The following is a 13751-nucleotide window of genomic DNA, read 5'->3' as shown; positions in this document are numbered from 1 at the left end:
CAAGCTCTTTACAGGAAGGTCCAGAGCCGCCTGTATTTTCTGAGGAGACTGAGGTCCTTCAACATCTGCCGGACAATGCAGAGGATGTTTTATGAGTCTGTGGTGGCCAGTGCTATCCTGTATGCTGTTGCATGCTGGGGCAGCAGGCTGAGTGTAGCGGATACTAACAGACTCAACAAACTCATGCGTTAGGCCAGTGACATTGTGGGGGTGGAGCTGGACTCTCTCTGTCGGTGGTGTCAGAGAGGAGGATGCTGGCCAAACTACATGCCATTTTGGACAATGTCTCCCACCCACTCATCCCCCCAAAAAGCGCCACAGGAAGTCATTCCTGCCTATGGCCATCAAACTCTTAAGCTCCTCCCTCTAAGGGTCAATCTATATGACCTTAAGTCATTAAACTGGACATTGGACCATTAACATCACTACAATACTGCATAATTGTGCAATATTCTCTGTTTAATACTGCTGTGCAAAATACTCTTCAGTTTAAAATTCCCTATTTATTGATATTTATTCATACTTCTATTACTGCTGTGTAATATCCACCGTCTCATAATCATCTTAATAAGCTACACTTAACTTGACAGTACATGCACTATTACATATTACTTATATTACTACATTGTATTATTATACCGTACATACTTATCATCAACCGGTAAATCCACTTTGTACTTTACACTTATTTTAACTTTATATTTATATCCACTTTGTACTTAATTTATCTTGCCTGTATTATAGTGTATTATATTTTGATTTGCTTAGTACTTCTATTCCTGTGTGCACTGACGTGATAGTGAGCAGCTGTAACAAAAGAGTTTCCCTTCGTGGATCAATAAAGTATTTCTGATTTCTGATTCTGATTCTGAGGTAGCACTATATACTGTATCACCATGACACAAATATTCAAAAAGTGGGCGTTTTACCTCTTTGGACCTCAAACAGTTATTTGAATGAAACCATGTAAGAAGTTTAGATGGGAAATCGCTTTTGGTGGAATGACTATCAACTCAGAATTCTGAAGCTTCTGACAAGGGGCCCCAACTAGACACTGTTGTTTTGTACGGCGTCACAAGACAAAAGCCAATGGTTTAATCTAACAGTGCACTTTATTCTATAAATTTAGCAAGTAGTTTTATGTACATTTTTAATCTGAGAAGTAACTAGTAACTACAGCGCTCAGATAAATGTGGATGAGTAAAAAGTACAATATTTGCAACATAAAATGGAAATGTAGTCAAAGTACAAGTACCTCAAAATTGTACTCAAGTACAGGATTTGAGTACATGTAGTACCACTGCATTCTACCCATGCATGCTAGTTGAACATGTGATTCCTAAAACCATGGGCATCAATGTGCTGCTATAACAGCCTCCACCTAGCTGCGGGGATTTGCTCCCATTCAGCCACAAGAGCATTAGTAAGGTCCAACTCTGATGTTGGGTGATAAGTACATCCTCACAATCAGTGTTCCAGTTCATCCCAAAGGTGTTGAGTTTGGGGTTGAGTTTAGGGCTCTGTGTAGGTCAATCATTTTCCACACCAAACTGGGAAAACCATTTCTTTATGGAGCTGGCTTTGTTCATTGCATTGGGCATTGTCATGTTGAAACACAAAAGGGACAAACAAACTGCCACAAGGTTGAAAGGACACCATTGCACACTATTGTACTTTATAAGCAAGAAGTTGAACACATAGTGCATGGCTGTGTATTGACAACTCAGTTGGTGCTATTTCCAGTGTAGTGTCCTGTTAAAAGTGGCAGGGTTAAACTAACCTCAGGGCATTATGGTCATGTGGTGGATCAATGGCTTCAAACTGGAGTCCTAGTTTGCAACAGCATTGAAATAGTGTCAGCTGCACTGCATAGTGGGGTCTCGTCTGTCAGGAGGACAAATGAGCCCCGATGTCTCCACAAATTTATTTGCTCTTTTATAATGGCTTTATGCTGAAGCACACAAGACAAGGACCCTAGAAAACACGTAAGTAAAACAATTTCTATTGCATTTTTGACTTTCCATTTAATGAAAAACCTACAAACTACTTGTGTTTCTTTATTCATTGACAGATAATAATAATAATAATAAGATAATAATGTGACAGAAGATGGGGGATTGGAACTTATTAGGGAGTATTTTAGAAGAGGTCCACATTCATTCCACTATCGTGGGGAAGATCTGGCTCACCATCCTCTTCATTTTCCGGATGCTTGTGCTCGGCGTTGCGGCTGAGGACGTCTGGGATGACGAGCAGACTGAGTTTGTTTGCAACACAGAGCAACCCGGTTGCAAGAACGTCTGCTACGACCAGGCTTTCCCCATCTCCCTCATCCGCTATTGGGTGCTGCAGATCATCTTTGTGTCCTCTCCATCTCTGGTCTACATGGGGCATGCATTGTACCGTTTGAGGACCCTTGAGAAGGAGAGACACAGGAAGAAAGCCTGTCTGAAAGCTGAGCTGGAGGGGACAGACCCTGTCCAGGAGGACCATAAGAGAATTGAACGAGAGCTCAGGAAACTAGATGAACAGAAGAAAGTAAGGAAAGCTCCCCTTAGAGGCTCCTTGCTGCGTACATATGTTTTCCATATCTTAACCAGATCTGTGGTGGAGGTGGGTTTCATTATAGGTCAGTGTGCTCTGTATGGCATTGGACTGTCTCCTCTGTACAAATGTGAGAGGTTGCCTTGCCCTAACAGTGTTGATTGTTTTGTGTCACGGCCAACAGAGAAGAACATCTTCATGGTTTTCATGCTGGTTATTGCTGGAGTTTCTTTATTCCTCAACCTCCTGGAGATTTTCCATTTGGGGGTGAAGAAGATCAAACAAAGCTTGTATGGATACAAATATGGAGATGATGACAGTGTGTACAGATCAAAGAAAAACTCCATGGTGCAGCAGGTTTGTGTGCTCACTAACTCCTCACCACAGAGGTTGATGCAGCTCACACAGATGACCTGCTCTATTGTGTCTGATGCTCGTGGAGAGACTCTGCCATTGAATTTGGCCCCAATGGCCAATCAGGAGGGGTCTAACCAGCAGCCTGCACAGATGTATCTGCCGAGCCAAGTTGACATCCAGGGTCTACAGCAGCTGGGGTCTGTGGAGCATCGCTACACTCTGGACAACAGGAAGCCCTCAAGCAGCAGTGATGAGTCAAATGGACCTCACGGCTCGGGCCAGCCACAGTATACAGGACCTCGACCCACAATGATGGCCAGCCACATGGAGATCCCAGCAGCCTTGAGGAACCCACAGAGGAAGCAGAGTAGAGTGAGTGTTTGTAAGGAGCTCAGTGACATGAGCGATTCTCCGGAGAGTGACCACTACCCAACAGCCAGGAAGTGCAGTTTTATGTCCCGAGGACTGTCGGAGGGCAAGCTGGCCACTCCGTCTGACAGCGCAGGTTCTCAGAGTGGAACAGACGTTGAGGCCCAGCACCTCAACCAGGGAGAGAGTCCGGTGGTGACCCCGCCGCCTCCATCCAGCGGGAGGAGGATGTCCATGGTGAGAAAACAAAATGATCATCCAGTCATGTTTTATCTGAGCAACAAATGCCACTACTTGGCTATCTGATGAGTATAACTGAATATATTAATGAAGCAGTACAGTCCATGTAAAGTAACTTAACACCAAGTTGAAAGGCAGTGTTACACTTATGGAAGATTTAAAATGCCTAAATAAAAGCAAATCAAACAAAGAAATAAAGTGAATACAATTACACATTGTCATATGTATTTCCTTTTTATGTTTGGCTGCCATCAGCTCATATCAGTGACACTAAGCTCTGACCCCAAGCTGTGATTGGACAATTGATTGTTTTTCATTTTGGCATGGACAACATGTCTCCATTTCAAAAAAGAAGACACTCTTGAAGCTCCTCTTAGTATTAGCAGGTCTATACTGACCTCTGCTGGACAACACTGAAATACAATATACCTCCCCTTTGTTTTCTGTATTGTCATTTGATTTTACTATGGCATGGATATTCATATCACAATGAAAAATTGCATTCGGTTATTAAAGACAGAAGCCAAATAATTGCCCTTTTAGCATAATTTAATTATGACACAGTAAATTAATACATAAAAAGGAAATACATTTAACAATGTGTATTGTATTTCACTTATTTTATTTATTAATTTTTATTTTTAAACTTCCATATTCACTGCCCTCTGGTTGAAAGCTTTTCAACCTTTGACCGATCTCAGCTGGGTTTGGTTGGATGTTGTCAGAAGTGTACTGACACACGTTGGAGTAGACTTGTACATCGCTGCAGCAAGATGAGAAGTTAAACCACTGGAAGTAAAAAAAACCAAGATTTTCAACTTATGTTAAGTTGCTCTTTAAAGTGCCAATGCATCCAATTAATAAAAAAACAAAGAAACAAAACAAAACAAACTTAACTTTTTTCACCAAACTTAGTTCTTTTACGACACACTCCTTTCCATTGATCTAGTCTCTACTCAAGATTGACATTAGCCACACACCAGTGGTTCCGCTGGTCTTTTAATCTTATGGTCCTTTAAAGCCACTGAAAAATTGTTTTCAAAACCTAAGTCCTTCTATAACATTAAAAGTTCATGATTAAATAATCAAACAAACAATCAAAGTTTGAAAACACCCTTAGGTATTATTAATTTTGTGTTTAACTTAGCTAATCTGTAGGACTGTGTGTGTGATTTTGGACAGCAACCCAACTGTCATTACATTTTGATTCAAATATTGATAAATGGTGATTGGTGCGTGGAAGTAAGTGACATATTTTGTTTCCAACTGAGCCCCACCCATTTTCAACAAGTGAGAAGATGGCAGACAAAACAGAAAAATAATGAAATCTACCATGTGAAATCACCAAAACTGCTATAACTTTGGCCAAATTTGTGTTCATGTAGAAGATTTTCAGCTGCTGTTAAGATGTTTGTGTCTGTGATTTGAATAATAACTATACATTGTCCACACATCTTTCTTTCTTTCAGAGTATGATTCTGGAGCTGTCTTCAATCATGAAAAAGTAAATTGAAAATTACTGTTTTTGGATCAAGCTAGAGGCATATGGGAGTTCTAAGGGGCTGATGGATCCTGATCGCAAAGCGACTCTTATCCTGTCTCTCAACTGTAACTTTATGTTTTCACAGTATGTTTATACAGAATGTATTGTGCATGGACAACTTCAGTTCAAATATGTTATAAATATGACATTCCACAGACAAAAGACGCTTAATAATTTGCTTCATGTACTGTAAAAAACAGTTTGGTCTAGACCTGCTCTATACGAAAAGTGCAATGAGATAACTTCTCTTATTAATTGGCGCTATATAAATAAAACTGAATTGAATTGTACAGTTGATATCTCCAGCATCTGCTATTTTTATATTGATAATTTGCAAACTACTTGCTATTTACTATAGGTTTGTGGGTAGTTTTTGGAGACCATAAATCAAATAAGAATCAAAATGATATTTGGCTCAAAGCATAAGTGACTGCTCATAAATTGAGATCAATAGCCTGTTGAGAAAAAAGGGCTCTACAAATTCAACATTTTGTTTTTTCTGAGAGTAGCCTAATATTGTTTCTGAATATATCTGAAAAATTTAAGCTTTTAATGTGAATGTGTCTGTTGTCCTGTTGTTTTTTTCTATTAAACACTTTTCCCTCTTCATCAGGACCAAACTGTTTTGTGTGAATAGTATGTTGTTTAGTCTATCTTGGCTCTAACGAAGCTTACAGTGTGGCAGCTATTGCTGGGACCTGAAGATGGTGTTGCCAGTTGTTTATCTCTGTCCAAAACTTTGTCCACTGCAAGATAGCTCAACTATTCTGTCCAGGTTATTATAAAATTTCGTGTGGATATTCATAGTCCACTGAGCAGAAACCTGGCTGATAGTGATAACCCCATGGCCTTTCCCCTGGGCCACAAAGTCTACTTATGCATGAACTTGACAGAAAAACGTTCTTCTTTGTCTTGTCACCAAGAACCAGTCCAATTGAACCAAGCGATTTTTACAAGACAAAAATTGATCAAACATGACATGACACCTATTTGTAAACATTTTCCAATCTGTGATAAAGCAATGAGATAACTTCTGTTATGAATTGGCGCTGTATAAATAAAATGTAATTGAATTAAAAAACTAATAAGCAGATTACTACTGTAAGTACTTCAAATTCTACTGAAAGGATTTCTGTCCATTTTAGTCATTACATGAGCTTAGAAATGAGAAACAACTCCAAATGAATACTAATGTTTCTCTATGTCTGTTGGATGGGTTAGGCAACTGTTTGTAAACATGTTCACCATATTAACTTTCAAAGATTTCAACTATAAAGTTGTATGTCAGTGTTGTGTTTGCAGCTTGTTCTGCTGTCCCCAAGTGACCAAAAAGATCAATTAATGCAGCTTTAAAGATGACCAACATTTTGTCATGTTTTTGCAAAAACATCAACAAAACACAAAACATGATATGCATGTTTCTTTATTTCATAAAGAGAAATGGTGTCTAGACAAAAAAGTCATTTATCGAACACTAGCAATTGAAATGAATGAAAATGGGGTTTGCACAATACCGTATTTACAATGGTTATTAAGTCATTTTAATTAATTAGGGTCATGTAGCATTTAAAAATTATAAAGTTAAGAACTCTTAGTAGAGAATAAGCAAATAACAGCTATTTCAAATTGACAATATTAACACAAAACAGTCATCTAGAAAAATTAAAGAAAAAAACAACTTGAACTACAAGCTATTACATTAAAAATGATGCACCAAAATCTACTAATACAATAATCCATATAATCTGTGTAAAAAGCATGTAGAAAAAACACCTGATGCAGTTTGCTGATACAGTCTTTGACCAGTTATGAGAGGTATGAAGGATTTCACAGGTAGATAAGTGTGAGAAAGTCCGCACTGGTGACTTGGGGAAGGGGGCCCAGGCCCCGGCATACACTCACTTTACTCGAATGTGAACTATGGCCTCTGCAAGTTCTAAGGCAAATATCGGAGGTGCACCTATATCCATGTAATGCTGACCCATCCCAAAAGTTGGATGAAAGACATGATGAGGAAACTTTTCTTTGTCTTGTTACACAACACCAAGAACCAGTCCAATTGAACAGAGCGATGTTTACATGGCATAAATTGATCAAACAAGACATGACACCTATTTGTAAACATTTGCCATTTTTATATTTTACTCAGCCTGCGCATTCAACCAGGATACCAGATTCAATAAAGTTGAGCAATCTGTGAGAAAGGCATGTTTTTGTTCATATTCTTTAGAGCAACCGTTGGAGTTGAAAAGCCAGTGTTTGTTTTAGAGAAGCAGCAACAAAAAAAATACTAAACAAGAAAAATACACAGCAAAAAAGTTTAAGCAATCAATTACAGAGTTACAGCAACAGTAAAATTGTTCACTTAAATCAATCTGCTGTAATGACCATAACGAAAAAAAGTGTTTGGCCTGCACAAAGTAACCTGGAGTATTCCTCATATCTAAGTATCAAATTAATTTAAGGTGTTTTCTATGCATACAATTATTAATGTTACAATCATTTTAAAGCTGCACTAATCAATATTTTTATATGAACAATGGATCAGATGACTTTGTGAACTGTGAAAGATGTTGCTCGTAGTGATGAACCAGCAGATAATAATCACCAACTCTGCATTTCCCTTCAGCTTTGCAGAGTTTTCTAGCCTCTTTTAGCTCATTGTTTTGGTTTTACAACCAGCAAATTCTGATCTTCAGCAGCAGCAGGCAGCTGTTTTTAGCAAAAACTATTGTGTGCTACCAGCCCACCACCAAACGGCAGATATACAAAGTCAGCTACTAGCTGATGAACATAGTGGAGCATTTAGCAGCTAAAGAGCCAGATATTTTTCTCAGGAGTTAGTGGAGACCAGTATTGGACTTACATTCATCAAGTGAACACAAACACCATTCCAAATTAATGCTAATGTTACTGTCTTCTCAACTGTTTGCAAAATTGTTAGCCATTAAAAACTTTATATGGTGATAATATGTTGTGCTTAGAACTCATTCTGTTCCCCACAAGTGGCCAAAAAAATCAATTAATGCAGCTTTAAGTAATATTAACAAATCACTTTTAAGGGACGTTTTATTTGACTCGCAAACAAAGCAAGTAAAAAAAAGAAAGAAAAAAGTCTGCTTTAGAGTGATATAGAGAGCAGGTTTAAATGCTTGGCACCCTGAGACACTAAAGGGTCGGTCCACCCAAATGACGAAAAACACATTTTCTCACTTACCTCTACTGGTATCTAGCCATGCATATAGGTTTGATTTTATTCGCCAAAGTTTTGAGATTGTTTGAGATTTCTGCCACCACCCCAATAGAACAGAGGTGAATAGAATTTTGATTTAATTGTAAAAGTTTTCATACCAAAAGAAAACCAACACCAACAAAAAAACTGTTCATAGCAATGTGATTATCCAGAGTAACAGTAACTCTGCAAAGAGATGTTGAATTTTTCAACATGTAATTTTTCAGTAATGAGAGCACCACAAATGAAATTCTTGTTAAGAGTGTAGGCAGAAATCTCAAGAGACAAATATCCCAAACCCTGGACAAATACTTTTAAAATAACAAACAACTACAACCAAAATTATCAAAACCACAACCAAAACTATCTGCATGACTAGATGCCACAAGAGGTAAGTGAGAATTTTATTTTTGCATGCAGCAAGATTCAAAGGGCTTAAAGGTCTGGGCAAAAAGCTTTTCTGCCTGGAGAGTGTGCTTCAGGGGCCTCTGTTTGTTGTATCATCTCTTCATCTTAACGCTATAGGAATATAAAGGTTTGTTAAGTTGAATTATCAGCATTCAATAGGTATAACAGAAATTCTCCAATGCAAAAACAAGAATGTGATCATTGTAGTATTATTAGGACATCTGAAGAGACAACCAGGGGCCTATGTTACAATAGCTTTGATACAACACAAACTTCATGAATTCATTTTCTCCAAACAGAAAAACATAAAGACAGAGTTGGTACTCTCCAATGCAACACTGGGCTTCCTTAATTTAAGATCAAGCTAATTAAAAAGTACACAAATAGAAAATGAGTTGCATAATGTTTACAGAAAACAAGCTTCTGTAATTTAGGTGGTTCCACTTTTCTGGCTTGAACCTGGTAGAATCTCAACATGGTAAATTGGTAAATACTCTTTTGCTTCAGTAAATATGCATACAAATGAAAAGAGCACAAAGAGGAGAAAGGGCTGAACCACTACTGCTCTGCACCCGCTGTGCCACAATGTATGTACTGTGTGTGTATTGTATGAATATATGTATATGTGTGCATGTGTGGGTCTATGTACTCTACAAAGTAGGGACCTTAGGGTCTTTTAACAATTTAAAGACAGGTTTATAAAATACACTTACTCTGTCCAGCTGTAGAATAGAAACAGTCTCACATGTGAGATTATATTTGAAACTACATCTAAAATTTACATCAGTTGGGGGAGGACTTCAAATCCCAGATTTATTATTTGGCCAATAAATACACACATAGATTTTGCAGGAATTAAATTAAAAGTTTGTAGCTTCAAAATAATCTTAAAGGGTAATGAAACACTGTGTTTCAGCCTATCACATGTAATACACACAAGTGGTGTCACAGGGTATGGCTAATTGCTAGTAGCACCTGTATTTGACCTGCTATAAATGGCTATATGAGGTTTACAATCCATTCTAAGATAAATGAGTATGTACTACAGTATTTTATATTTAGAATATCTAGAATTTAAACCCTTTGTGATTTTAACAAAGTAAATGGTGTTCATTACAGGTTGTGCATGAAACTCACAATGTTGGTAGGGGAGAAACCAACAACTACAATGATGTATTTTGGGTTAAACTTTACAGAAGCTGTAGTTTTCTGCATCCTAACAAAACCATTGATATTTAGCTTTTTTTAAATCACAAAGGGTTTGCATTTTTAATAGCAAGTACTGTCATAGATACTCATTTGTCTTAGAAATGTGTTCCTGAAGTTTACTATCCTTACTCTCTTTTTCAGAAAAATCGTGGAAGAAATGCTCAATGAGAGATTACATTAAGGTACAGAAGCTAGTGGAACAGTGGCTAGCCTAGAGGTGACATTAGCTTCAGCTCTCTATTAAGCTAACAGGGAGTGCCAGGGAGACTGGGGCTTTAAAGAGCAATGAATAAAGCTTCACATTCCAATTGAATTCATCCTTTGTGTTTGAGTATGGCCCCGCTTGTACATAAAGCCTGCCTCTAGTGAGGGTTGAGATAATTCTATTTTATACATAGAAATAAAAAAGGAGACTGCTTTAGAGAGAATTTATGAGGAAAACAGAAGCTAGACAAACTAACTAGGCTTATAGCTATGGACAGCATGCATGCACATAACAAAGTAGGATGTTCAAACAAATGCACAATTAGGGCAAACGTGTTACTATCTCATATGATTGTTACTTCATCATTTGGACAACACATGCACTGTTTTCACGTCAAATGAATTCTGAATTAGCTTATTCAATTCCTAAAGAAATACAAATGTAAGGTGTGAACAATCTTATACTAAAACATTAGCTTCCTTTTGTGTATAGGTTTCAGATACGTTTTCTCCATAGAGATATTTTTAATTGTATATTCATATATATTGTCTACTGTCTATTCATATCAACAAGATGCTTCCTCCTGAAGTGCCAATTTAAGTGCTCCAGTCTCAGTCTTTTAAGGGGTCTGAAACAAAGACAAAGACCCTCATTGAAGTGCTAAATGGCTCTGACCAAGGCCTTCCCTTTTTGTCAATAGGTGTTTTTTTATTCAGGTCATTTTGAAAAAATGATAGTACCTGTAACTTAGATGTTGGCTTTTTGCTCTCTCTGAATATAACGGCGACCCTGAAGAAACCCAAAGCATGTGCGAAGAGTGTTCACATATAGCATCTTTAAACACTGATAAGAAATAAGATTTCCTCCAAAAACACAAGGCAGAACTCTTTTTTCACATTTAAAGAGGAGTCAAAGGTGGACAGGAGCTGGCCTGAGCCATGCGTAAAAAACACGTCTTGAATGTCTAACTTTTATACATGCATGGGGCTCAAAATTGTGTGTGTTGGCGCATGTGTCTGTATGTACTGTATGTGTGTGTCTACATGTGTATCGAGCTGTTTTCCTGAGTATAAGAACACCCGCCATGATGGGGAGTATTTGTTAGGCAGGACAGGAAACAGCAAAGCAAAGATTTTCCCTTAGCAAAAAGGTGCTTGATATAACCCCGGTGAAAAAGAAACATCTAAGCCTCTACCTGTACAAAATCACTGTTACAGTCATCATGCTCCATACTATATACATTTCTGCCAAACAAACAATTGAAAGTCACCATTACAACATCCAAATACAATGGTATTGCTGATGAGTGGGAAATAAAAATAGCCATTTAACCGCCTGCAAAAACCTTTTTTTCCTTTCAATTCAGTGCTGAGGAAGGCAAAGGAGGAATGTTTTTCAGTTACAGCCTGTACAAACTGTACTCCTGTACAGAAATACAAATGCGAGATGCTTGAAGACATTTTTGCATATGAACATTTTACAGTCTAACTGCATTGTAACTTCTTGTGTACAGAAGCTGTATTCTTATTTTTCATGAATTAGTTTGAACATTCAGAGGATTTTTTTCCTGAGTTTGAATTGCTGTGACGAAAAGGGCCACTGAAATATAGCGAGAGAAGAACCACAGACAGAGAGAAAGAAAGACAGTGAGACAGAAAGAGGTAGAGAAGATTGATAGAGACAGAGTGGGAAAGAGAGAACAGCAAATGTGAAAGAGAAAGGCAGGAACGGAGTTACTGTTGTTACACATAGAGACAAAGAGAGCTGCTGTTTAGGTCCAATGAGGTTCAACTTTGAGTTGTGATGTGTGACACACGAAGAACAGAGTCTCCACTGTAGAGGTTGCTGCCGGGGCAAGTATAGCACCATTATAAGGGTTTGGTGAGAAGTTCCCACTCTGTCATGGTAAGAGGAGAATACCTGGAGAACAGTATTGCTGTTAAGACAACTTTAGTGTCAACCGTTCAAAACGAACAAATAAAAAACAGCACAAAAGACATAAATACAAACAAAGCTTGTTTTTCAGTGAACACTGGCGGAGGCTGACCGTCTCAACAACCCAGAGAGAGGGTTTGTCACAAGAGTAAAATTAAATAATAAAAAACCCATCAAAAACAATACAGAGAACCACCACTACTTGGTACAGTCCTTCCTTGGCTGCTCATCAGTTGTACATTTGTCAGTCATTTCCTGGCAAAAATCAACCGTTACCGTCTGGTTGGATTTCTCCACGGAAAGCCCTGACTTTGTGTACAAACTGGAGTCTTGGCCATCCATATCTCTGTCTGCCCCATTTCTGACGGCCGAGTCGGGCTCGCTCTCCAAGGGGCCGGGCGACCCGTGGAAGCTGGGCTCCGGCGTGGCCGAGCCCGAGTGGGTGGTGAGGTCGATGCTGGTGGTGGTGTTTGTGGTGGGGCTGAGGGCAGGCTTGGGCTCTTGGTCAGCATTGTTGCTGGCAGTGGAGTTGGTGGGCCGCAGCACGGGGCAGTAGTGGTGTAAAGACTGGACCTGCTCGGGGCTCAGCTGGACGTCCCTGCACACCTCCTGCGACAGGCAGGAGAAGTTCTCCCATAGCTCACCCATACACGCCTTCAGCTGGTTCCTCTCTGTCAGCAACTTCTCCTTCTCACACACCTACACACACACACACACACACACACACACACACACACACACACACACACACAGAAGATGACTCACTTTAAAGGTGTGTATTTTGTCCCTCATCACATACATTGGAAGTACTAGGATGGGATCTTTTAATGATCAGTATGAACAGGGGGAATGATTACAGCAAGAAAACCTGTTTTAATGTTCAAATGGGCACCTGAAGACTGCATACAGCTGGAGCAGGCCAGACTGTGAGTCCTTTGAGCTCTATCTTATGTATTTGTAAGTAAAGGTTTACAATAAAAGATTTATTGTTATTACTATCATGGGACTTACTGTAACATTTCCGAAGGCTGACACAACAAATCAAATACTTTCAGTTTCAAACCCACCACTGAAAAACAGTTGCCTGCAGATTGAACCAGAGCTTCACCAACCCACACACTGCTCCACACACTCAGTATGGCGACTAGAGGGCACTCTGATGGTGTGAAAGTGCTGACAGAATGGGGCTGCTCTAAACAATGCCAGCCCATCTGAGAGCAAGTATTTCATCACATCATCATTTCCTTTACTTTGTTCAGGTTGTGTTTGAGGTACTTGTTATTCCTGATGACAAGGTGTCTAATGAAGAGAGGAGAGTCTTATGGACAGATGACAGTTAATGGCAGTTACTATTGGTGGAAACAGTCGACTCACCAGTTTTCTGATCTCACACTCCAGGTTCAGGATGCAGTCGAGCTTCCTCTTGCGGCAGCGCTGTGCTGCAATGCGGTTCTTACTCCGCCGCCTCACATCGTGGATAAACTCGAGCTGTTCTGAGGTCAGTTTGTGCATTTTGACTAACATTTGGAAGTCGTTCCGTGGAAGATTTGTGATTTGATCTACAGGGAAAGGCAGCTTCACCTGGAAAAGGAAGGAAAAGACCAGACATTGTAATTTATTTTCAACAGAACAGAACTCTCCACATTACTGACAATTGATTTCTTTTTTTAACTGTCCTGATAGCAGGGGCATCATAGTGGGACTGACTA

The 13751-nt window shown here is 39.0% G+C and overlaps 2 protein-coding genes across 5 annotated transcripts in view; one reads left to right on the top strand and one right to left on the bottom strand.

Moving 5' to 3' along the window:
• Nucleotides 1–837: 837 nt before the first annotated feature.
• Nucleotides 838–5634, top strand: gja10b (gap junction protein alpha 10 b). The gene is made up of 3 exons (XM_044168668.1): nt 838–1985; nt 2072–3507; nt 4980–5634. The coding sequence occupies exons 2-3, from the start codon at nt 2110–2112 to the stop codon at nt 5016–5018; spliced, it is 1437 nt and encodes a 478-aa protein (XP_044024603.1). The 5' UTR covers nt 838–1985; nt 2072–2109; the 3' UTR covers nt 5019–5634.
• Nucleotides 5635–6460: 826 nt separating this feature from the next.
• Nucleotides 6461–13751, bottom strand: part of bach2b (BTB and CNC homology 1, basic leucine zipper transcription factor 2b) — a 135199-nt gene continuing 127908 nt past the window's right edge. For all 4 annotated transcript variants that reach the window (XM_044168664.1, XM_044168665.1, XM_044168666.1 and 1 more), the window contains 2 exons: nt 13417–13623; nt 6461–12741 (listed from right to left, as the gene is read on the bottom strand). In XM_044168664.1, the coding sequence (XP_044024599.1) occupies nt 12241–12741; nt 13417–13623 (708 nt within the window). In that variant the 3' untranslated portion in view covers nt 6461–12240. The remainder of the gene's footprint in view (nt 12742–13416; nt 13624–13751) is intronic.

This window comes from Siniperca chuatsi, linkage group LG16 (genome assembly GCF_020085105.1).
Source record: "Siniperca chuatsi isolate FFG_IHB_CAS linkage group LG16, ASM2008510v1, whole genome shotgun sequence".
Taxonomy (NCBI): domain Eukaryota; kingdom Metazoa; phylum Chordata; class Actinopteri; order Centrarchiformes; family Sinipercidae; genus Siniperca; species Siniperca chuatsi.
Note: the sequence above shows the minus strand (reverse complement) of the source record. Positions and strands in the feature narration are given on the sequence as shown.

Excerpts from the sequence above, each read along its gene's own strand:
- gja10b (XM_044168668.1), top strand. The coding sequence starts at position 2,110 with ATGGGGGATTGGAACTTATTAGGGAGTATTTTAGAAGAGGTCCACATT. Across the intron at positions 3,508-4,979 it reads GCGGGAGGAGGATGTCCATG|AGTATGATTCTGGAGCTGTC; the intron begins GTGAGAAAACAA and ends TCTTTCTTTCAG.